The sequence below is a fragment of the Carettochelys insculpta genome, chromosome 1 (assembly GCF_033958435.1).
Source record: "Carettochelys insculpta isolate YL-2023 chromosome 1, ASM3395843v1, whole genome shotgun sequence".
NCBI classification, from domain to species: domain Eukaryota; kingdom Metazoa; phylum Chordata; order Testudines; family Carettochelyidae; genus Carettochelys; species Carettochelys insculpta.
The window spans coordinates 120,824,960-120,851,299 of NC_134137.1; the positions used below are offsets into that span (position 1 = coordinate 120,824,960).

General features: G+C 47.6%; 1 protein-coding gene across 4 annotated transcripts in view; it reads left to right on the forward strand.

The window, feature by feature from the left end:
- TFDP1 (transcription factor Dp-1) overlaps positions 1 to 26,340 on the forward strand; it is a 137,604-nt gene that overhangs the window by 40,044 nt on the left and 71,220 nt on the right. For all 4 annotated transcript variants that reach the window (XM_074990869.1, XM_074990860.1, XM_074990879.1 and 1 more), the window contains one exon: positions 7,653 to 7,759. In XM_074990869.1, coding sequence (XP_074846970.1) covers positions 7,653 to 7,759 — 107 coding nt within the window. The remainder of the gene's footprint in view (positions 1 to 7,652; positions 7,760 to 26,340) is intronic.

The following is a 26,340-nucleotide window of genomic DNA, read 5'->3' on the forward strand; positions in this document are numbered from 1 at the left end:
CATAAGAATAAATGAGTTCATGAACAAATTAAAATCCTTGCTGTTGGGTTTGCAATTTCATGTTGCACTCCTTTTAATATACTTAGATGGTGGTTTATGTGGGGCTCATGAGTTGTTCCATTAAGGTATTAGTTTGCCTTTGCATATGAGAATTTCTACTTCTGTCTCCTTATTCCCATTAACCACCTTACCGCTGCCTGTATGCTCCTCACTTTTTTTAAATTATATGGTGAGACTTTTTTTTTACTGTCTTTTTCCTTTACAAGGCCCAACTCTGCTTGTTTTTGATTGTTTTCACATATCCCATATACTTGGACCTCCAAGAAGCATCCCTTCTTCTGTTCTTTGTCAGTTTTTTGCTTTCTCTTAATAACTTATTAATATATGTTCAGTTAGGTCTGCATGCCTTCCCGATGAATTTTTCTTCTTGCTTAGAATGCAGGCTTCAGATAGTTTCTGCCACTTAGACTTATTTTCAAATAACATACATATTCAGATCCTCGAGTTCTTCAGTGCAGTGTGTTTCTCTAATTCCCTTATTTTTAAAGTTTGCCCTTTAGAAGGCAAAGACCCTAGTTGCAAACTTATTTTTGTTGATCCTTCTGTTTAGTTTAAACTGAGATAACATGATCAGTTGAACTAAGGTTGTCCTCTGTCACCCATTCTTCTGAAGGGTCATCATTGTTTATCAATACTAAATCTAAAATGGCATCACTTCTTGTTAATTTGGTGACTGTTTTAAGATATCTGTTATCAATTGCAGGCAGGAATGTTTGTGATTTACCACTATTATTAGCACTTGTCTTCCAATCTGTATCTGGGAAACTAAAGTCTCCTATAATCATGTAATTTGCAGTAATATTTATTTCATTAAAAATATTAAAGAGCTCTCTATTCATATCCAAATAGATCTTTGGAATCAGAGTAGAGCCACTGTTCCCTTTTTTTCCCCCCAAAGAAATTTTGACCCAAACAGACTGGTTTATCCATTCCATCACTTCTAATTTCTTTGTATAATGAAAAGGTAAGCTCTAATGCTACTCCACATCTGCCTTTATTTTGGTCTTTTTTGAACATCATGTACACTTTAATACCAGTATTCCAGTCAAGACTACTATTCCACCATGTTTCCATTATCCCTGTAATATCTGGTTTCATTTTTGCACCAGTTCTCTATTTTTCTCTCTTTTGTTACCTAGGCTTGTTATGTTGGTATAGCCAACATCTTAGTTGTTTAAGCTTAGCTTTATCCGGAGGAGCTCAGTGAGGAGCTGTACGTATGGCTTAGAGAGGATTTGAAAGAACACTTTAAGAGCTGTACAGTAATGCACTGTGGTGTACTGTGCTCAACTTGAGGTGGCAGTCTGGGGGAATCTTAAGAATTGTCCGATGCTTACTGTACATTTGTGCCTGTTATCAGTGACAGTGCATCTGCTAGTGCTGAGGGGTTTTGTACATTTATGAGTACAGCATTTGGAGTTCATCTGATGGGCAGTGGGTGTACAAGAACACTATTTTCATTGCCAGTACTCACTATGCATCATGTTTTGTAAACTAATAAAAATAAATAGCATAAACAAAATCAGTTCATAAATAAAAACGGCTCTTAAATCAAAGGAACATAAAAGTAAATACATTTTAACTAAAATTTATGAACCTTAAGTAAACTAGATTAAAAATCTCATTGCTCATTATAGCTAAGTATATATCAACAATGGCTCTCACATGTCAGTGTAGGTGAAACTGTTATTTGTCCGTGCTTTCTGCTGGTGTGGAGCAGTAGGTGTATGCAGGCTGGCCCAGAGGCCACAAGCAATGATGAACAGTAGATGTGTAGAGAGTCAAGCCCAGCATTGTTGAACCTAAATGTCCACAACAGTCTGCAGCAGAGGTCAGCAGACTTTCCCAGGCAGCGTTGCCAAATTTGACCTTTGGACCTCTATGTACCCTCTGAGAGCTGGTGATACTTTTTTAAAGTTACTAATAGTCCTACTTACAACAGCTTCATTAATAAATAAAGATGCAGAGCTTTACCATTTTGGTCTTTAAATCTCTATCCATCCGGGTTTTTTAAATATCCAAAAATGTGTGGGAGTTTAATACAAGTTGAATGTCTCTTATCATGGATTCTCTGGTCTGCCAACATCCATGGTCTCCTGTGGTCTGGCAGGCAGCACCACAAGCTGGAAGTGGAGCTGCCAGCAGCCCTGGGCAGGGAGCCCCAACAGCCAGGGCTGCAGAGTTGCTGCTGGCCAAGAGCAAGGAGCCACTGGTGGACATGGGAAAGGAGCTCTGGAGGCCAGGGTTGTGGAACTGCTGCCTGCCATGGGTAGGCAGCCCTGGGGGCTAGGGGTGCAGTGCTGCTGCCGGCCCTATACAGGAGGCCACCACCAGCTGGGAGAGGGAAGAGGTAAGCGCGCATGCACACACACACACACACACACTTTACCCAGATTACATAGCATAGCTATATTGTTCAGGGACTGTTATGGCTCTACATGAGGCATGTCAAACTCAAATCCTACTGAAGGTCACACAGAAGAAAACTGATAGCTTTCAGCGCCACCAAAGAAAATGTACTTATATTGGAAAGTTGTAATTATTCATTATTATAGATTATGTTTTAGGTATATTTTATAAGACATTTTCAGGTCTTGTTTGAATATAATGCAATCATTTTAATTGAGAATTTAATACTTAAATGAATTCTATTGTTTTATAATTTTATTAATGGTTCATAAAATTTGATGTGCAAAATTATTTGCTCTATGCAGCGGGCTCTCCGCTGAGCACTATCGAGGTTCCCCTGGACAGGGCCCCAGGGCTGAATCTGCAGTCTGCAAAAAATTTTAATTGGGCTGCATGTGTGCCGCATGTTTGACATGCTTGTTCTGTAATCTTGAGCATTGTAGTTAGGTTGACCTAAGCCCAAGCAGAAAAGCTGCTAGGATGATGAAAAAATCCACTGGGTAAGGTGGTGTTCTAACAGCAACAGATAAACATCTTAATTACGTCTACACTAGAGTGTTTTCTAAAGGGCATGTTTCAAAAATGAAGATTTGAACAATGCCCTTTTGAAAGATAGCGTCCACACACAAGCTGGGGCTGGTACTGTCGCTTTGCCCTTTGAAAAGTGCTCTCTGCCCTTTCGAAAGGGCTTATCCGCTCTTTGAAAGAGAGCACCTACACTGTCCCATGCTCTCTTTCGAGAGAAAGGGCCAGGAACCGCCGTGGACAGGTTTGCATGGTGGAGAAGCCTATCCAGGGTGCAGATAGCTGCTCCTTTAAAGTGCCCTTCCCCAGCACTCTCGCCCTGCACAGCACGAGCCCTGCAGAGCTGTCACAAGCCCTGCAGATGCAGTGCCCGCAGGAACAAATACGGACCATCAGCAGCTTGAAGCCCTGCTGTCTGCCGCCAGTGGCATGGTTGCCCTGCTGGCCACAGCAGTGGGAGCTGCCCTGGCATGGCTTTGGACACCCCGGACCTGTGGCTTTTCCAGGGTGCTCTCCCTCTCCCCCTGGGTGCTCTGCTGACTCTGGAGCTCTCAGTCAGCTCCAAGTTTGGGAGTGCCTGGTCATCAGGGAGTGGGATGATGACCAGTGACTCTGGAATTTCTGGATGCAGTGGCAGCTCTTCCTCAAGCTGTGCCAGTGGCTGTACCCCACCCTGAGATACCAGGACACCTGGATGTGGTGCACCCTTCCTGTGAAGAACTGTTGTGATAGCTGTCTGGAACCTAGCCCGTTTTGTTTTGGGCCACCAGTTTGGTCTGGGCGAGGCCACATTTGGGGCCGTTGTAAAGGAGGTAAGGAAGCTTAGGCCACATGCCCACTGGGGGGAAGGGGAGCCCAGGACAAGGGGCCCATTGGGAACTGGGAGTGAGGAGGGGCCTGATGGCTGGGGTGGAGCCTGGCACACCCTACATGCCCTCATAGGTGCATATGTCCCCTCTCCCATGAAGGTGGTGCATGCGCTAAATGCGATGCTTCTCTAGCGGGGGATCCACACAAGGGACATGGGCTTTGCAGCACTTGTGTTCCTGAATTGCTTCAGGGCCCTCAATGGGACCCACGCCTCCGAATACAGCAGAGGCCAACATATTAATGGAAAAGGGTACCACTTGGTGATACTAAAGGCCATGGTGAACAGCAGCGGTTGGTGCCAGGACATATATGTGGGTTGGCTTGGCTTCACACACAACACCTGGGTATTGAGGAAATCCAGGCTGTGCCACTGGCTGGAGGCAGGGACTTATATCATCCAGAGAGACAGCCCGCTTGGGGACACCACAGCGCCCCAGTGTCTGGTGGCAGATGCTGCCTATACTCTCCAGTCCTGGCTCATGGGGCCTTATACAGGCCACCCTACTCCTATCCAGGAGTGCTTCAACACCCAGCTCAGCCATGACCACAATGTGCTGGAGTGCACCTTTGGGCATCAGAAGGACTGGTGGCACAGTCTCCTGGCCTGCTTCCAAGTGAGCCTCCCTCGTGGGCACCTGCTGCACCCTGCATAATATTGTAGAGAGCAAGGGGGAGGCATTCAGGCAGGGGTGGGGGGGCCAAGTCCCGCCTGGGCTACCCGCAGCCGGCTGCTACCCCTAGCCACTAGGCCCACCATGGTGGGGTCCATGTATAGGAGGCCCTGTGTGAACACTTTGCTCAGGGGCCCTAGTGAGCGCTGCCCCAGCCACCCCCAGCGGGTTCACCATACACTCCCCTCCACCCTGGGCACCCCGTTACCACCCCCCTGCACACTGCCTCCCCCGCCATGAGCGCACAGCACGTGGGATGTTGGCAAAATAAACTGTTGTATTGCACAAAACCAAAATGTTTTCTTACTGCGTAATATGTGAAACAGAACCATACAACTATTGGGGGGGACATGGGGCCCTTACTGCAGAGCAGGAGTGGAGGGTCTCAACCCAAACCATCCCTGGAATCTGCTCTCCCCCACCCCCCGATCTGGGGTTCCCAGCAGGGAGGATGGGGAGGTAAGGCTGGAGATCTGCCTCAGGTGAGCAATTGGCCACAGCAGGGACCCCTTCAGGTGGCACCCGTTCAGAGGGGGTGGCAGGAGGAGTGCAGTGAGGGGACATCCAGGCCTGCAGCTCCTGGAATGTGCCTGCAACATCCTGAAGGCTTCCCATGATATCTCCTCAGGCCGCCCAGCACCAGGTGGCCTCGTCCTCCCACCAGGCAGAGGCACCGCCCTGCCACCCACTCCCGGACAGAGGCAGTGATCTGGAGGTCCTCCACGGCCCACCTCTGGCCCCTTCTGGAGCGGGGATGTCCTTGTGGCAGTGGTGGGCCTGGTGGTCCCCGTCTTTGCCTCTGGGAGACTGTCCAGCACTACAGAGGGTGCAAGGCTCTCCCGGCCCTTTGATGTCGCAATTGCAAGAATGGGAGGGACGAGAGGGACAGGCCGTGAGTCCCGAACCCTGCCCCATGGCCCATGTCCCCTGTCCCCTGTCTGATGGTGGGGCAGCCCCCAGGGGGCCACGGTGGTGGAGAGGGTCTCCGTCTCCCTGGGGGTGGCCCCCTTGTGTGGTCTGGCCTCGCCCACTCCCCCTGGGAGTGGGCCACAGCACCATCTATGGGAGTAGGTGCTGAAGGTCACTGGCAGCCATGACACCATCCCAAGAGCCACAGCCTGGCTAATTGAGTCCCAAGTCGGGCATAACCCTGCCACAACTCTGTGACCTTGCTCTTCACTTGGTCAGGAGTGTGGACAGGGTGGCCACAGGTTAGGGTGGCCATCTGTCCTGTATTGGGCAGGATGGTCCTGTATTTGGGACTCCAAAAAGGCTTAGGGAGTGCCAGGGGCTGCAGCTTCCCTGGGGGTGGAGGGCTGACAGCTGTGGCTTCCCTGGTGCTGCAGGGATCCCAGGGCAGCTGCTGCGTCCTATGCCTCACCCCATATTTCAGTGTCCTGTATTCGGGACAGGGAGATATGGTCACCCTACCATGGGCACGCAGGCCCTCAGCCCGCTGTGCAAAAGCATCCGCGTTCTGCCGCTTCATGCCTATTTCAGGCAGGACCTCCTCCTCCTCCTGTCAGAGGCCCAGCAGGTCCCAGAGCTCATGCTTCGTCCATGAGGGGGCTCTCTTTCCCCTTTGGCTGGACTCCTGCAAACCCTGGGCACTCTCAGACGGGGGGGCCTTGGGGCACCTGACACTGCTGGCCATGGTGCTCCAGTAGCTGCTGGGAGTGTTGCTGCGGCATGCAGGGGCATCACGTGTAAAGGCTGCTGCCTGCACGCTCTCAGCTTCCTGCAACGGGGTTTCTGGGTCCGTGCGGCTTTAAGGACTGCTGCATGCACTGATCATAAAGCCCCGCAGCTGCTGGGCACGACATCTCTACGTCCCAGCTGAAAGGCACCATGGTGGACCCCGCTCTTTCGAAAGAGTGGACCGTGGAGTGTCTACTCGTGTCTTCTTTTGAAAGACGCTTTTGAAAGGACAGGCTTTTCCTATTTTGTGCTTGGAAGAGCAGATTCAAAAGCTGGGGCTCATTGCTTCAATTTTGTTTTCGAAAGAGTGCACAGCGTGTGTAGATGCACCACGCTCTCTTTCAAAAGAGGGCCTGCAATTTCAAAAATAATGGCTAGTGGAGATGTGGCTCTTCTGTTGCTGTAGGCTGCATCTGTGTAACAGTGCTATTCTGGTGCTGTAGCTGTGCCAGTCCCAGTAACATATATATGATCTGAAAGTGTTAAGATGAGGAGAGTGTCCTGCCTCAGAAATTTTTCTTTCCCTTCTGACTTAGCCTCTTGAAGACAAGGATGTTATATTTCATTCTTGCCAGCTGAAAACAAACTAAAAGGATCTCTGGTCTATTTTTTCTAAAATGTCAGGTGTCTATTGAATGACTTTTAAGTGCTTGAAGGGTTGCCTGCCATATTGTTGCTGTTGGTGTCAGCCTTTGCTGCAATGTTTCATCTTGGCCCGAAGCACCAAATAGCTTAGGGATATATGGGTTGGAAGTTATGGAAAGCCAGTTTTTGCTGCTTAATTTCTGCCCTAAATAGTTAAAGCCTTTGGCAGTACCTTGCTGTTCAGTGGAGAAAGGCATAGCAGTATTGCATGGCTGAACAGGAAGGAGACCCCTTTGATTTTAGCAGGGCCTGCTACATGGAGTCTTTTTTCCTTCTTCTTCTTTTCAAATATCAATTTCCTGTGAACTCCCGTTCTCAAAAATCTCTCTAATGTTGGGGGGGGCGGTGGGAGGGCAAAGGGGAGGAAGGCATGTATCAAAGACAAAAATGGAAAAGCTTCTGCCTGAAGAGAGAAGGGTCTTAAAAGAACCTTTTGCTTCTTTGAGCAAAGATGGGACACTGTAGTGTTGAGTGGCAGTCAGTTCTCTGAACAGTTCCACCTCTTAATACTGCATTGTGAAGGTAGAAGAGAGTGGATTTTTTTTTTAAAAAAAAAAGCTCAGGAAATTTAATGGCCATCTGCCCATAATGGAGATAGGTTAGGAGAGCATACTGGGAATTTTAATTTTGTGTGTGTTTGAAGGGAGAAATGAAAAAGCATATTACATTTTCATAGGTAGGTTGTCTTTATACACATCTACTTTGATATTAATATGTATTTAGGTTTATTGAAAAACAAAGTTGTCCTGAAATTTTGATTTGTATTTCTTTTAGGGGTTGTTTCATTAGTGGCTGTTCATCCTTCTACTGTAAATACACTTGGAAAACAGCTCCTGCCAAAAACATTTGGACAGTCTAATGTCAACATTGCACAGCAAGTGGTAAGAAGAGTTTAAATTTTTGTTGTGTTTATTTACCATTGCGCATGTTATGAATCTGCCTAACTATGATTCAGTGTAAATGCATTTGTTACGGTTTCTATGTAGAAGAGGTAGGCAAAGGACGATCTGCAGGCTGCATCTGGCCTGTCAGCTGTTTTAATCCATCTCTCTAGCTTCCACTGTGGAGTGAGGTTGGGGGACTTGCCCTGCTCCATGCAGCTCCTGGAAGCAGTGGCATATCCCCATTCCAGTCTGCTCCTACATCTAGGGGCAGCCAGAAGGCTCCATGCACTGCCTCTATACCCAGGCTCTGCCCCTGCAGCTCCCATTGGCTTGAAACCACAGCCTGTGGGTGCAGCAAGGGTGCATCTGTGGGGAAGAGGGGGTGAAGAGAGAGGCAGAATGCAGAGCTGCCTGTCTGCGTCCTCCTCATAGGCGCCAGCTGGAGGGAAATATGCAACTGCTTTTGGGAGTTGCTTGAGAAGCCTCCACTCTGTTCCCTATACCTTTGCCCCAGCCTGGAGCCCTCTGAACGCCTCATTTCTGGCCCCATCCCAGAGGCTGCACCCAGTCTCAATTATGCGAACATTTGTGACCCTCCATAGAATTTCCATACTGTGAAGTAGACCCCAGGACACAAAGTTTTCCCACCCCTGATGTAGAACATACCATTTCACTTTTCTGTATGCTAAGGGCTGTTTACTATGACTTGAAATTGTGTTTGGAACATTAGTCTTGATAACTTTGCTCTTGTGTTCTCTCTTCCCACATGTTGGCTAATAACGTAAATTATTGCCAAAAACTGCATCAACCCTCAACATTTTTTAATATAAAAGTTCTCTATTTTCTGTCTGTGTTTCTGTGATTAAATCAATGACAATTTCAAAACACATCAATCTGAAACTTTATCCAAAAGCCAATTTGCCAATGTTATCAGGATTAAAATTGGAAGAACAATGGGGTTTTTATAAGATTTCTGTCCATATTTTAAAAAAATTGACTTTTCAAACATTTTTGCTGAAAAGCGTGTTTTAAAAATTCAAAATACGTAGAAGCAGGATGAGTTAAGGAGCTAGTCATGAAGTAAAATGATTGTCTAGAATGCAAATTCCAAGTGTAATCCATATTAATAGTGAACAAAATTATTCATTTGGTGAGCTATATCGCCTGAACTCATATATGAATTCGGTTACCTAGGGAAGGGTGTTCTAGTTGGCTTTTCTACAGAGACTAACTTTTGCCAAGGCACTGAAGGTATTGCTTCTGCCTTTACTATACTCTTCTTTGTGGAAAACAGGACTTCAGCAGAACATCTTTCATAAACATTTTATAAAAAGAAATAGATGTCATAGTATAAAAAAATTGGCTATGCGTGTGTGCATGCTGTCATGGATTAATTTTTAGTATACAAACATAGCTAAGAGAATTGAGGGGGGAGAGAACTGAATAAGAGGTGGCTGTGTTGCTGAGAATTCAAGAAGCTAAAGAGTTACACACGTGCATGCACATGTTCTGTACTGGTTTGACAATGCATGTATAGTTAAGTTTGGGGGGCATGAGATGATTTTTGAACTGTGTGGACACAGCTAATAATAGGCTAAAGTGATTTGACTGCATTCAGAGTAGGGATGTGTTAATCCACAGACGTTGCTTTATATAACTATTTCAGTTAGGGGTAACATGCATAACCCCAAGCTGAAATAGTTATACAAAGTATTTGTGTAGACCGGGTCTAAGACAGTTCAGCATCAGTCAGTCTCAGAGGAGACTCTTGAGAACTGTGAGATGCTACCTGATGAAATATTTGTATGACTGCAAACTACTTTATTGCATTGCCATTCCTGTCAATGAATTAAATCAGCTTCTCAGTTGGTGTATGAGGTGATGACTGAGTAAAATTATTCCATTTTCTCCTTTAGAGTCTCAGACAAGGAAATTAAATGTTGTGTTGCTCTTACATTAGCTGTATTAAGCTTAATTCAGTAACCCAGTGATGAAACTGAGTTCTTCAGTGATTTAGAAGCCTCATCCAGTAACTATATTTAGACTATACTCTACTTTCAGGAGAATTATTATCAAAACATACATCATAGTGAAGATTAACTGGGGCGGGAGGTGTCAGCTATAAATCTAATTGTGGTGCACACACTCAAATGAGCCATTGGGTTAGGGGAACTATGACTTTGACACATGTCAATCTGACTTTCAAAAGGAATATGCTGTTTCTTTTCATGATTATCAGTTAAGCATTTTCCCTAAAGTTGCACAACTTTATGCTCAAATACAGAAATGACAAAAAAAATCCTTTTTAAAAACTTCCAGTAAAATTTAATGTTTTTTTCAGCTGCCTGCCTCAGAAATGGAACAGTTCTTTGAGTGATTGCTCATGTGCATTCCACGTTGGGTGTGCGCTGGCGCATGCCCTGTTGCTGGAAGCTTTTTGCCCTAGCCAGTAGCCCGAGGGTCAGTACGGCACCCCGTGGAGTGGCACCCATATAGTGGCCCATATATGCACCACCCGCCCCACCCCTGCTCAGTTCCTTTTCGCCGTGCTGTCGGTTGCTGGAGCTCTCTCACTTCTTGTGTATCGCTGGTAACCTTTACTTGTAAATTAGTTGTTAGTCAGTGTAAACAGTTGTAAATATTTTAGATAGTTGTGTTTTACTTGTAAATAGTTCTACTTAATGGTTAGTGAGCCGAGGCAGGACTCTAGCCCCTCTCAGTGCCAGGGGATGCCTGGCTCCCCAGGTTTCAAAACCTGCTCAAAATGTGGCAAACAAATGCCCAAGAGTGACTCTCATAAAACTTGTCTGAACTGCCTTGGTGATGCTTAGCTCTGGGAATGCTGTTCTATATGCAAGGCCTTCAAACCTAGAATGTTGAAAGACAGGGCTCAACGGCTGAAGGTGTTGCTGGTGGAGGCGGCTTTATGCCCGTACATTTCCCCGGCGGGAGCTCAGAGAGGTGTATCATTAGTGCAGAGTGCTTCGGCACCGTTGGTGCCATCAGAGAGCTCCCGCCCCTGAGAGCAGGATTCGGTGCCTAGTGCTCCTTGACGCCATAGGAGCCAATCCCCGGTGCCTCTCAGGAGGCTTCAGCGCCGCGTAGGGCATCTTACAAATAACAATGCCGGTGCCAACGCTGCGCAGGGAGTCCTTGTAGCCACCACAGAGGCAGGCGCCAGAGCAGTCTCTAAGGTCACCAGCATGGTTCCTGATGTGAATTCTGCCCCTGCAGATGGTTACCTTCTTCAGTGGCCCGTATCACACAGTGCAAGGCATGCAGGAACAGGCAGGTACCACGGGCTCCTCAGCACCGTCATGGTCACCGACATCAGAGTCAGCAACAGAATCGGACTCTTTATACGTCAGCTCAGCTTGGAGCAGGAGTACGAGGTCGTCAGGGCACAGTGGACATCGGCACCGGTCCCAGTGCCCTGCGGCAGGGGATTGGCAGGTGCCCCCAGGGTGCCCCCGAATGGCCTTTTTGGACTCCATGGGTGACCCACAAGGCCCAGGTGCAAACCATAGGACTCCCTACTAGGGTGTCCGGCACTCCCCAGGTGCCAAGATCAGCGCCGTATGCATCACAGGGGGTGCCTTCATGAGAGCAGGCTCAGGAGCTGACGGTGCAGGAGGTGCCCATAGAGTCTTCGGCACCAACAACAGCACCGACCCAGACGTGGACGCTGCCCCTGCAGGCACCAGGATCTATGGTGCCATTGGTGTTGGCACCAGCAGGCCCGGTGCCATCCCAGGTGCTGAGCTATCTCACTTTGATGACACCGCAGCATACAACACTATGGAGCGCCGTACCCCAGGCACTAAGCACAGCACCGCAGACCATGGTGCCAGTGAGTCAAACAGAAGAAATTTAACCCCCTAGGCTGGCGGTCCCAAAGGGCACGGGTCTGTCATTCTCGTCCTCCCAAGACGAGGCCTTGGCTGGGTCCTCAGCATCCCCAGTATTGGAGGATGGAAAGGCATACCAGCAGTTATTGAGAAGGGTGGCACAGAGCCTGGGCATACAGGCGGAGGAGGTCAGGGACGAAACAGACCCGGTCACAGACATTTTGTCAGCATCCGAACCCACTAGGTTAGTACTGCCCATTATTAAGACAGTTGCCAACACGGCAAAGGCAGTGTGGCAAAGCCCTACCTCATCTCTACCCACGGCCAGGAAGAATGAGCACTGGTACTTTGTTTCGGCCCAGGGTAATGAACATCTGTTCACCCACCCTCCTCCCGGCTCCCTGGGTGCAGATGGGGCCAACAACAGGAAGAGAGAGAGATTTCAAGGCCCTTCCCATAAAAACAGAGGCCAAATGCCTAGACCTGTATAGTAGGAAAGTTTATTTTACCAGGTGGCCTTCAGTTAAAGATTGCTAACCAGCAGGCCCTGGTTAGCAGATATGCTTATAATACGGCCAGCTCCCTGGCTCGCTTTGTGGAACTGGTCCCACCAGAGAGCAAGGCTGAGTTTAATGCTATGGTGGAGGAGCAGAGACTCATATGAGAGCAGAGCTGCAGGCTGCTCTAAATGCAGCAGATGTGGCCACCAGGGTCATGGCATCTGGTATAGCCAAGCGAAGGGGAGCATGGCTACAGGTCTTGGGGCTCCCCTACGAGATGCAACAATCTATACAAGATCTTCCTTTCGAGGGGCCCTCCCTGTTTTCCAAAAAAAGGAATAAGAGACTTCACAGTCTGAAGGACTCAAGTGCCACCCTACGTTCGCTGGGGCTACACACACTGGTGACCCAGAGAAGGCACTTTTCCCTGAGACCCCAGTTCAGGCAATTCCCACAACAGCACAGGTACAGCAGCAGGAGATGGGGCCACTCCAATAGGAGATGTCAGGGCCAACAGAGCCAGGGCCAGAGTCATCAAAAACCCACACCGGGGTCTAAACAACACTTTTGATGAGGCGGTCGGGAGTGACACACCAGCCACCACCTCAGTTCCAGCTCAACTTTTATTTTCATCCCACCTATTCCCTTTCTACCGTGCATTGCGCAACATAGCGTCGGACAATTAGAAGAGGCAATTGAGCAGACTGTTCCGGAAGAACAAAAGATCAATAAGAAGTGGATTACCCAGAAGACATGGAAGTTGGTTCAAGAGAAGAGAGCGTTGGAAATCAGAAGAGATGTTTCTGAGATGGCAGAACAGCAATATAGGATGAAATACAATGAGGTAAGGAAGTCAGCAAGAAATGATAAGGAGAAATGGTTAGAGGAGCAATGTGAGGATATCGAGAGTTATTATGGCGAATGTACCAGGGAGGTGTATCAAACAATTAGGAATATTAATAGGAAATAGCAACCGAAGCAGATGACCATCAAAGATGAGAACAAAGAAGTGCTCATGAACAGGGAGAAGATTGTGCAACAATGGATGAGATATTGCACCGATCTATACAAAGCACAGTTGGACCCGAGTGTCTCAGACACTGATTGAAGAACTGAAAGAGATATCTCCACTGATCATTGAGAGCGAGACCGATATTTCGAAGGAGGAATTAGAAAAAGCAATGAAACAACTAAAGAACAACAAGAACCCTGGAAATGATAAGATCACAGGAGAGATGATCAAATACAGCGGAGAAAGCATGATTCAGGAAATACACCAACTATGTAATATAGCATGGAAAGAAGGGAAGGCACCTAAGGAATGGATAAGATCTGTGCTAGTGACAATAGCCAAGAAAGGAAGTACATTGGAGTGCAAGAACTACAGAACGATTGCCCTAACAAGTCATCTAGGTAAGGTGCTGATGATGATACTGACTGAGAGGTTAAGATCACAGATAGAAGAATATATAGCAGACGAGCAAGCAGAAAAGATAAAGTACCATACAGAAAAGATAGAAGGGATAGATGGGGGCAGAGCTTACATATGCTGGATGTTTGGAGGGCGCTGGCCTTCTATATGGACAGGACCAGACCCTTCTGAAAGTCTCAACAGTTGTTTATTGCAATGGGAGATAGAATTCAGAGGCTCCCAGTCTCCTCCCAGCGGATTTCCTCCTGGATAGTGGCGTGTATCAGGGAGTGCTAGAAACATGACGGGGGTCTCCCCTCCCCTGATCAGAGCGCACTCTTCCAGGGCACAGGCATCCTCTATGGCGTACTTGGCCAGGGTCCCTATCCAGGATATCTGCAGGGTGGCCACTTGGTCCTTCATTCACACATTTTCGGCACATTACACATTGATGCAGCACGCACGGGAAGATGCTGCAGTGGGTAGGGCTCTCCTACACTCCTTGCGGGGCTCTGACCCCACCTCCTAGGCATTGGCTTGCGTTCACCCAACTTGGAATGCACATGAGCAGTCACTCCAAGAAGAAAAGATAGTTACCTGTTCTGTAACTAGTGTTCTTGGAGGTGTGCTACTCATGTCCATTCCAAAACCCTCCTGCCTTTTCCACTGTTGGAGTAACCAGCAAGAAGGAACTGAGCAGGAGGTGGGGCGGGTGGTGTATATGTGGGCCACTATACGGGTGCCACTCCACGGGGTGGCACACCAACCCTGTGGTTACTGGCTAGGGCAAAAAGCTTCCGGCAGCTGGGCATGTGCCAGCACACACCCAACTTGGAATGTACATGAGCAACACATCTCAAAGAACACCTGTTACAGAGCAGGTAACTGTCTTTTCTTGGCACAAGTAAATTTTCAAACTCTTATGTAATACAGTTTGTTAAAAATGTTTTTGAAATAATAGGCAATTAAAGTATTTTTGGTTTGACTGGATCACTGTTAGCAAAGCTGCCATGCAATGATTTATATGCTTTCTTTTGCTACTAAAAGACTGAATGCCAAAGATCTTAAAGCTTTAAGTGCTAAGGAACTTACTAATTTTTAACCTTGAGTCTCTCCAAACGTAGAACTAAATGCATTGGAGATGCTTTTTATTGGCCATACTAATACATATATTCCCGTTGTATTTAGGCACACCTAACTGTGCATTAGGAGGCAATAGACATTGGGTTTACCCTCGGTGTAGATAGGGCAAAGGAGTTGAATGGGGTCAACTGCCATTCTTAACTCCTATTTCTTCTTTCAGTGGTATTAAAAAGCAGGAAACTTTCAACTACATGTATTTATCGTGCTAAATAGAATAAATTCTCCATCTGGTCAATACAAAGAGGCATATACCTAGCTCATGTGCCAATTTGCCTTATCTTGAACTATCTTCTGTTTCTGAAACATTAAGGATTAGCTTTTAGCTCCATCAGAGTTTGTGTAGCTATCTCAGCTTTCCATTCTCTTGTTAGTAACCATTGGGTTTTTTCAAACACAGCGTCCATACGATTTCTAATGGGCTTGCTTAGATTATATCCACAGGTTCATAGCTTGGTTCCACAGGGCAATTTAAATTTAATGCCAGCAGAGTTAATGGAACCCCTCATGAGGGGTTAACTGGTAGGCCTCACCCTTAATGGTTGATGCTTATCGGCTCTGGTTAACTGGTGGGGGCTGAAGCTCCAATCCCATGGGGCCCACTATGAACAGGTGCTGCTCCGGCCTCCCAGAGCAGCCCCTGTCCTTGGCAAGCCCAGGTGCATCAGAGGCCGGGGGCTTCTTCAGTCGGTGAGCAGCCCCTACCTGCGGTGAGGGGGCCACTCCAGCGTGGTTGTGGTTTAGGAGTAGGTGCCAGCCCCGCTTTAGTCAGTTAACTCAGTGTTTCACAGACTTTTTGACATGATGGCCCCTTCTGGTTTTCATTAAACACTTGTACCCAACCCCCCATTTTTTGATTGAAATAAATTTAACTTTTTGAACCTGTATTTATATTATTGTTCATGATCAACTGACTTGTAATTATTTTACCCATGTATCTGGTGCATAATGGGAAGATTGAAAAATAAGCATAAAACATTAAAATATTTTATTGAAATTTCCAAATGAACAAAAATGTCATACATTAATCAATACTTATAATGTAGTATATCACAAAAAAAACTTTCAAATGCAAATCACTTAAAAACTAACTAAAACATGACTAAACTGCAGTCCACAGACAGACTAACCTGCAGAGACTGAGACAGAACATACTGGTTGTTAACATTAACCAAATGACTTTTTTCCAGTCATTTACTTTCAAAGACAACAGAAATTTGAAATGCAGAAATTTAACCAAATACAGTTTGAAATGAATTAATTTAATGAGCAAGATTATACTGTTTTTCCCTCACAAGCTCAAAAATCCTATGTATGAAGGATGAAAGAGCACAACTCAAGTCACTTTCCCCTTCCAGATGATTGTGCTATTTTGTTTTTAATACAATGGGAGTTGAAAAACCAGCTTCTCAAAGATGATTAGAAGAAAAGGAAATAACGAAATTCAACGCTTCTTCTCCAACTTTGTGGAAAATGGGGAAGTTTTTTTACCCCAAACTCTTCCAGATTCATGGTTTTGAAATTATCCTTTGCACTTGAATCAGACTTAAATTCAATGGCTTGTTCTTGCAGACGGTCTGGCAATGAATCCACATCAGTGTTGAATGGACTTCACACCAGCTTCCAAACAGGGTTAGCCAAGATAGCATCTGGGAAATAGTGTATGAATTCCTACAGTGAGGCAATCCAGATGAGGCGTAATTTTGTTCTTTTGATCTGAGTAATGCTGATCAAGATCTGCCTTTTTCAGCTAGGAGTTCATTGAAGTGAGAGCACAACAAAAAGTTTCCAGCTTGAAATTGGCACTTGCAAAGCTGAATTTTCTCTATGAAAACTTTGATTGCCTCATAGTGGGCAATGATGTTGTGTTTCTTTTTCGCAGCTTGAAGCTGAGGTTGGTGGTAGGGTCAAAAACCAGTACACCAGTGAAAGCTGAAATGCTTTGTCTGTGAAAGTACCATACAATTCTTTTTTCTGACCATGGAGGTTCTACTTGGTGGTTGAGTTTGCAGACTCATATTTCCTTTTGAGAGCCAGTGGACTTCATGTGCAACAAGAGACCTTTATGATCAGCTCTCAGATCTGCGCAAAGAGCTGCAAAAAGCCTTGTATTTAAAGTGCTCCTCTTCACAAAATTAACAACTTTGCCAAATTTGTTGAATTGCACAGATCATCTAGAAGGGCATTAACAGCCAAGACTTGCCTGTGGATTCTTTTCTTTCACCAGCGTCACAAATCCAGAACAAGAGCCAAGCATCGTCAGGGTGCCATCAGTGCAAATGCTGAGTAGCTTTTCCCATTAAATAATATTTTCTTGAAGAAAGTCAGAAAGTGTTGCCAAAATGTCAGGAGCCTTTGATGTGGTTTAGAGTGCTTTAGAGAAAAGCATTTCTTCTTTCACAGCTCCATCACCTGCAAATCGAGAATAGTATCAGAGGGGTAGCCAAGTTACTCTGTATCTTCAAAAAACAACAAGAAGTCCTGTGGCAGCTTATAGACTAAGATATTTTGGAGCATAAGCTTACGTGCATAAAGACCCACTTTGTCTGATGCCTGAGTGGGGCATTCCAGAGGAGGGTCTAAATTCATAGGCTCATGAAAAGGAGGGAGGGCCAGAATTGGCAAGGTCAGTTCAGTCACAGAGAATGTGGCCCTTCGGCAGCGCTGTGAACATCGAGAGAGGGGAAACCAGGTCAGTTCAATCAGGGAGGATGTGGTGCCTGCTGATGTGGAGGTGTGAACATCAGGAGAGGAGAAACTGCTTTTGTAATTGACCAGCTACTCCCAGTTGCTGTTAAAATCAAGAACAGACAAGTAACTGACAGCATTGAGCTTCATTAGTGGTACAGTCACACTGAATTGCCAAAAAAAAAAAAAAAGTGGGTGTATCTTTTCTAAAGCTTCTTTTTGTATGTGCTCTGCAAATTCATCAATTCAACAGTTCATTGTGTTATTAGAAAACAAACTTTTGGTAACTTTTTCTGGCTTTCAGCATTAAGCACAATATTGGCAGCACTGAACAAGCATATTTCCTAAGTGTCTGTCTGATCATGAGTTTTCTCTGCTTTAGCAATGAATAGTGACAGAGGCTTGCTTTATGTACTTCAGATACCCCTTTGTTAAAGGTAGTTCTTTCTTTTAAGGATATGCAGGAATCCAGCTGCACAGTGCTCTTTATTTGGTGATGAATAATACCGACAAATGCTGAAATCTAACTGCTCTAATTTTTTTTAATATTTGGAATGGACTAAGAATTCTGATGGGTCCTTACAGAACAGATGATTAAACGCAGCTAAACATTGAGTGTTTTAGCTGAATTTGACATTTTAAGTTGTTTTTTTTCTGATGGCCTCACAGCCCCCCGGATTCCCCTCACACGCTTCCCCAATTTGAGAACCACTGAGTTTAACCAGTTAAATGTCAAGTTTAGCCAATTAATCAATTACATTTGGATTTTATGTCCCTATTTTGAACCACTGGTGTCTTTGTTCTGCCTGTCAGTGAAAAGATGGTCCCAGTTACTATTATGTTGGTCGAGAGAATAAAAAACTGGTGAGATTTGATATCACTGCCTCCCTATGGATTTTTTTTTTAGGGACCTAATTTTCCCTAATCTTAGACAGTAATTTAGGATGAGGTGTGATCCCTGAATGTCACATGAATCAAGCAACGTATTTTTCAACTGTCTTGTCAAAGCTTCATTTCTGTAAAAGGAAAGAAAAGCTCCATAGTCTAGATCAGTGTTTCTTGAGCTATGTTCCACTGGTGTTCCATGAGCAACTTGCGGGTGTGCTACGTCAATTGGAAGAATAATTAAAAGTTTTAAAATAAATAACCATTTTATGATGATAACAGCAACGGAAAATACTGAAGCATGATTTTATTTGTACGTCTCACAAGAGTGGTAGTAGTTTGACAACACAGCAAGGTTGACCAACATTGTGCTTGTGTCCCCTCTCTTCTAATCTTTTCCTTTATCTATCTATCTATCTATATCTATCTAGCTATCTAGCTATCACAGCATAGCAACTAGCAACAACACTCAGCACATGCACTATGGTGTCTCCACTGTCAGTCATCTGCTTAATGTCAACCAATACATGTGTGGCATGTGATGTATTGAATTTGTTATTTCAACCAATATGAGTAAACAATAAGTTACAATTCTTTTTTAAAAAGACAGAAGTGAGTGAAAATACTACTGCTGAGGAACTAGTACCATCAAGTGAAGCAAATTTTCATGTGTTCTACATAAAAAATATTGTTTTGTGTTCTGTTGTCTCAAAAAGTTTGAGAAGCACAGCTCTAGATGGTAGAAGAGCTTTGGCTTCTTCTTCGAGTGTCCCCGTGGGTGCTCCACATTAGGTGTCGGGCTCGCCCGGCGCTGCAGATCGGATCTTCCAAGCAGTTTCTGCCGGACCGCGCATGAGCCGGTGTGCGCCGCTCCCTAGCACGCTCCCGGCCACGTGCGCGATCCGGTCCCCGCCAGTTCCTCTTAACTGCCGTCGGCTGCAGACGGAATCCGACTAGGCTACAGCCAAGTTAGCGTATTCAGTGGTTTTAGCTGTTTTCTTTAAAGTTTTCAAGTTCTTAGTCTATTGTTAAGTTAGCCAGTTGTTATTTTCAAAAAAGAAAAAAACAAGAAACAACAAGCGGGACGGAATTCAGTCCAGTCCTAGTAACAAGCGGAGCACCGGAGGCCAGGAGCCTAGGGCCGTTAGCCCTCCTGCTGCGGCAGGCTATCCGAGAGGGGGAAAACAGCACAGAGAAGGTGCTAAGTACCCCATTAACAACTAAAAGACTCACCAACAATGTCCTCTTCAGGATTCAAGAAATGTGAGTCTTGCCGAGAGGCAATGCCAGCGTCTGATGGGCACAGTCACTGTATAAGGTGCCTTGGGGAGTCCCATGTCACACAAAAATGCTCCTTCTGTGCAAAATTAACAGCCAGAGCAAGGAAGGACAGGGAGATGCAGCTTAAAATGCTGCTATTCGACAAGGCCCTCCAGCCAGACGTGCCGGAGCGGCCGCAACAGGAGGGACCCTCCGGGGCCCATAAAAGGAAAGCTGCCTCCCTCACCCCATCAGCGCAAAAACGGAGGAAAGTCTCCCCAACCCGATCCCTGCCGGCAGCAACAGCGAGTGGGACGGGAGGAGCGCACAGCCCCCAGCCGCAGCAACAGCTGATGGGCGGCAGCACGGAGAGCCACGTGGAGGCGGCTCAGCCTCCGATGATCAAACAGCCACCCCGCACAGCAGGTAGGGCGGCGGCTAAACAAGCACCGGTACCAGCGGCGCCGCAGGAAGCGGCACCAACCCCCGGGGAACTGGCGGTGCAGAGTGCGCAGGCACGCAGCCTGCAGGCACCGGAGGACACCGCCCGTGCGGCACCGCCCATGAGCGTGCCGAGCATGGTGAGGACGGGGCTGAGATCCCCTGCACGTCAGGGGGCGGAGCCGCCCCCTCAAGGGAGGGGGAAGGCTGCACAGAAAACAAGGCACTGCAGCCCCTCTCCAGACAGGGCTGCAGAGTTGCTTTCTTTCAGCCCTCCGCTCATGCTGCAGACTCCAACTAGAAGGCAGGGGTCCCCCCTAGCCTACCCGGAGCCCCCGTCTTCATTTTTACAACCAGCCTCGCCCTGGCTGGGACCACCCTCACCCTTCTTGGGGTTTGAGCCGCTGGAGTACTATCACAAATCGCTCTCTCCAGTGTCCATTGTCTCTCTACGATCTCGCTCCCCCAGACGCAGGGGATATGCACCAAGGGAGTGGTCCAGGTCACCTTCCCAAGAACAGTGCCCATGCTGCCATGGTCGTCCCTATCACGCGGGGCATAGACACCACCGGCAGTCTACCAGGGAAAGATCCCCACAGACGGTCCCGTATCCCCGAGGGCAATCGCGAACGGGGACAGAGACTCAAGTATCTCAGGGGGAACTGGTTATGGAACCCCGAGATTTTCCCTTGCAAGCTTCCAGCGAGCAGATGTACCATCACCAACAGGAACCGGAAGGGTCCAGAGAGGCGTATCCTAGTGGTTCCTCGCTCTCCTCCCCGGACGAGGCTACGGCCCCGGGGGACGTCCATCCTCCGGACGATCTCAAACAGTTTCAAGAGCTGTTTAAAAGGGTGGCCTTCGCGCAAGGCATCCAGACAGCAGAGGTGCAAGAGAAACACCATAAGCTCCTCAAAAATCTGAGACCTCCGGCCTCCTCCAAAATAGCAATACCGCTTGACGAAGCAATCTTGGAGTCCGCCACTATGATATGACAGACCCCTGCGACTATTCCGCCTGTCCACAAGAGAGCGGACAAGAAATACTTCGTGCCGGCGAAGGGCATGGAGTTCCTGTTCAGCCACCCACAAGCAAATTCCTTGGTGGTAGAGTCGTCGCAACAAAGATCAAAGACATCTCAATTCAAGACAGGGGGAACAGACAAAGATGCCAAGAAGCTAGAGCTGTTCGGCAGAAAGGTCTACTCCTCCTCCACACTACTGTTGCGAATGGAAAATTATGCAGTGCATCTAGCGAACCACAATTTTGACAACTACACTAGGTTAACCTCCCTCATGGACTCGCTTCCAGAGGACAAGAAACCGGTGCTCAAGGCCATCGTGCAAGAAGGCTACGCGGCCTCGAGGACGGGAGTTCAGATCGCCCTGGATGTTGTGGACACAGCAGCACGCTCCACAGCTAAGGCAGTGGTGATGCGAAGGGAGTCCTGGCTCCAGACTTCGGGTATACCGAGGGATCTGCAGGCAAAGATCGTCGATCTTCCCTTCGACACGCAGAAGCTGTTTGCTGAATCAACTGAATCGGGCCTTCATTCCAGTACAGATTCAAGAGCCATACTTAGGACCCTGGGGATTTACACCCCTCCATACAGAAAGAAAAAGTACTACCCTCAACAAGGACGGTACCAGTACCAGCCACAGTGTCCCCAGTACCACAGGGGTTACGAGCAAGGGCAACATCAACAGCACGAGCAGTACAGAACTCCCAGGCGACGTTCCCAACAGAGCCGTGCGTCCTCGGGGCACAAGTTTGACACACAGATCCAGGGATGCGCCATCACTACCATCGCACAAGGTCATCCGAAGCTGTTATTCCACCATCGCCTCCTACCATTCTACGACCAGTGGCAAAGGATCACCACAGACAAATGGGTGCTGGAGATCATAGCCACGGGGTACGCCATCCCCTTCCAGTTGCTCCCACTGCCACGACCTCCACCCAGGCCCCACCTGCAGCATGCCTCCCACGTAGCGAGGCTCAAGCAGGAGGTAGACCATCTCATGCTCATAGGGGCAGTGGAAAGAGTGCCGGAGCAACTGCAAGGGGGAAAGGGTTCTACTCGAGGTACTTCCTCACGGAGAAAAAGACAGGAGGCTGGAGGCCCATCTTAGATCTTCGAGGCCTCAACCGGTACCTGCGCAAGCAATGCTTTCGGATGATCACAATTGCCTCCATCCTTACGGCACTGGACAATGGAGATTGGTTCGCAGCCCTCGACTTACAAGATGTGTATTTTTACATAACTATCCATCCGGCTCACCGACGATTCCTCCGGTTCATGGTAGGCAAAGAACATTTTCAATACAAGGTCCTACCGTTCGGCCTCTCCTTGGCCCCCAGAGTCTTCACCAAGACCTTGGCAGTGGTGTCAGCCTACCTGCACAGACGGGGTATTTATATTCCCGTATCTGGATGACTGCCTACTCAAAGGGGCCTTGAAGGAGGAGGTGCTACGCATGATACGCATCACAGCAGGCACGTTCTCTTCGCTCGGCCTGGTTATCAATCTGGCAAAATCAAAGATAGACCCCACACAGGACATAGAGTTCATAGGGGCACTCATAAATTCTATTACAGCGAGAGTGTATCTACTAGAGACACACTTTCGGGCCGTCGGCTCCCTCATGCAAGTCATCACTTTCAGCCCTACGGTGCCGGTTCTGACGTGCTGACAGCTGCTGGGCCACATGGCAGCAGCAACGTTGGTAGTACAAGACGCCAGGTTACACATGCGCAGCATGCAGCACTGGCTGGCGAGCGTATACAAACCGGCAGCACACACCGTTCACAGGGTGGTGTCACCCACAACAGAGGTCTGCAAATCCCTGCAATGGTGGGTAAACTCCAAGAACATGCTGACAGGGGTACCCTTCCACCAACCACAAATATCGGTTTTTCTTACTACAGATGCCTCCCACATAGGGTGGGGAGCACACATGGGCGAAGAGGTGACGCAAGGACTGTGGTCCTCCACGGAACAGTCACTGCACATAAATATACTGGAGCTCAGAGCAGTGTTCAACACCTGCAGACACTTTCGAGACCATATACAAGGCAAAGTAGTCGGGATCAGTACAGACAATACCTCCACCATGTTTTATATAAATCGGCAAGGAGGAGCTCGGTCCCGTGCCTTATGTGCGGAAGCAGTCCGATTGTGGAACTGCTGCATCACCAACAATATAACCTTGAAAGCCTCGTATTTACCAGGCGCTCACAATGTGAAGGCAGACCAGCTGAGCAGGCGTTTCGCACTCACGCACGAGTAGCAGATCCGTCCCGATCTGCTACGACTGATTTTTCACGCATGGGGCTTTCCCCAGACAGACCTGTTTGCCACTCAACACAACAAGAAGTGCCCACGATTCTGCTCCCGGGCAGGACTGGGATGGGGGTCCCTGGGGGACGCATTCGCGATCTCGTGGAGGGGCCCCCTGCTTTACGCTTTTCCTCCCACAGTGCTGATCCACAAAGTCTTGCAGAAAGCCAGGAGAGAAGGAGCCCGAATGATCATGATAATCCCAACGTGGGATCGACAGCAGTGGTTCCCCCTACTCCTGCACATGTCGGACCGTCCACCGATGCCCCTTCCGGTGGCACCGGATCTGCTCACGCAAGCCCAGGGGTCCATAGTGCATCCGCACCCCCAAGGCCTGCGACTACAAGCGTGGTTAATCCATGGCTCAGCTCCCGAGAGAGCACATGTACGGAGGAAGTGCAGCAAGTCCTAGAAAGTAGCAGGAGGACTTCCACCAGGAAGACCTACAAGCAGAAATGGACTCGCTTCACGGCATGGTGTACTACCAAACAGCTAGCCCCCCTTTTGGTGCCTATACCTGTAATATTAGAGTATTTACTGGACCTCAAGAGAGGAGGACTCTCACTATCCTTGTTAAAGGTCCACCTTGCCGCCATTTCGGCGTTCAGACACGAAGAGGAAGGGCACATGGTGTTCGCCCATCCCATGGTTACCAGGTTCCTCAAAGGGTTGGTAAACCTATACCCCCCTCGGAAACCGCTTCCACCTTTGTGGAACTTGGACCTGGTGCTTAATGCGCTAACGGGACCACCGTTCGAGCCTTTAGCCACGGTTTCCCTCCTCCTCCTTACGATAAAGACGACCTTCCTTCTCGCAATCACGTCAGCTCACAGAGTGAGCGAGCTTGCGGCAGTCATGGCAACGCTACCCTGCACTGTTTTTTCCAAGGGGGCGGTGACTCTACGGCTGCATCCAGCCTTTGTTCCTAAGGTTTCTTCAGAGTTTCATATTAACGAACCTATTGTTTTACCCTCGTTTTATCCAAAGCCTCATAACTCTAACAAAGAGGCGCGCCTACACCTCCTGGACGTGAGGAGGGCGCTGGCCTTCTATATAGACAGGACCAAGCCCATCCGGAAAACGGATAGACTCCTGGTCTCTCTTCGCAGAGAATCTCGAAGCACATTGTATTCTGCATAAAAATGTGCTACGAACTCAAGAAGACTCCTTTATTGGCCCCGCCCAGGGCTCACTCCACTAGGGCGGTGGCGGTATCAACAGCCTTTTTCAAGGGCGTTGCGCTAAAGGACATTTGCAGAGCAGCGACCTGGTCATCCTATGACACCTTCGCCAAGCACTACGCCCTTCACAGGGTATTCCAAGAGGATACCCAGCTCTCGACAGCGGTCCTCTCGGGGACAAGCTGTACATGATCCGATTACCCACCTCCTATCTTGGGTTACTGCTGGGTAGTCACCTAATGTGGAGCACCCACGGGGACACTCGAAGAAGAAAGAAAGGTTACTCACCGTAGTAACGGTGGTTCTTCGAGATGTGTCCCCGTGGGTGCTCCACTACCCGCCCATCCTCCCCGCTTTGGATCTCTGTTTAGTGTTTTTCAGGAGCATCCGAGGCGGCTGGTCAAGGAACTGGTGGGGACCGGATCATGCACATGGCCAGGAGCGCGCAAGGGAGCGGCGCGCACCGGCGCATGCGCGGTCGGGCAGAAACTGCTTGGAAGATCCGATATGCGGCGCCGGGCGAGCCCGACACCGAATGTGTAGCACCCACGGGGACACATCTCGAAGAACCACCGTTACTACAGTGAGTAACCTTTCTTTTTTACCTGATTCTGATTAGACCATTCATGTTTTAAGCTCTTTCTTTTGTTGCAAATTTAGACAGCCTTTAAGTCCAGTTGTATTCATTTATTCCACCAATAGGCTGATGGTGCATGTCCAAGAAAAGTGGTGGCTTACTTGATCAGTTCTGTGGCAGCGTCTGTGGCCTTTTCTGGTTCAAATTCCTCCTTAAAAATAAATGGTTACCTACCTTTCTGTAGCTGTTGTTCCTTGAGTTATGTTGCACATGTCCATTCCGTGACCTGCCTTCATTGTGCTCTGTCAATCAGACAATACTGAGTGGTTTTGGGGGGCCGCATGGCCCTTTATATTTGTATGCGGTGGTGTAAGGTACCAGAAGATGTTCATGTTGCCCAAATAGGACTGATTGGGGCAGGCTGTGTGCGTGGGTGTATGAGTGTAAATCTCTGAAAGATGTTCATGAGGCTTGCAAACACCTGCAGTGGAATGCCACACAGAGAAATGAACACCACCTATTGAAAGGTCCTTCAGAATAAAAAAAAAAAGGATGATTTTTCCACCTCTTGCTATCCGGCCAAGTTCCAAACTCAGCAGGATTTTGCACCCTTCAGTGTAGCAACAATTGTTTGGGCAGCCATGGATTTGAGGAATTTATTGGCTCCCCAAGGCACTGAAAGGAAACTGTTACCTACCTTGTGATTCTTTGAGGTGATCTGTGCATATATATTGCCCACATAGTGTTCTAATACACCGGAGTTGTTTTTTCTCTCTAGCAGTATCCTCAAAGGTCATGTCTGCAATCCTCATGCCCTTTCAGTTAGTCTATCAAGAGCAAAAGGGACAGAGCAACTCCAGCTAAGTCCTCCTTCACTGAAGGCATTAATAATATTACTGAAGTGCAGGGATGGAGGATAGGCTGTGGGAATCCACATACAGTCTCTTGCAAATAATCATAGTTGCTGTAAGGCGAGTAGTTTCTTTTTCAAATACCTGTGCATGTGGATCCCATTTGTGGTGATACAGCAAGCAGTTTCACAGAGGTAGCCATGTTAGTCTGTATCTTCGCAAAATGAAAAAGCAGTCATGTAGCACTTTAAAGACTAACAAAATAATTTATTAGGTGATGAGCTGCTGTGGGTCAAACCCATTCCTTCATTTCTGGAAATTTTGATGAAAGTAAACTGGCACAATGAAAATATAGTGGAGAAATAAAAAAAAATGGAAATGAAAATTAACAAATTAGCAACACAGGACAGGAGTGGGGCAGTTTACTTTCATCAGAATTTCCAGATTTGAAGAAGT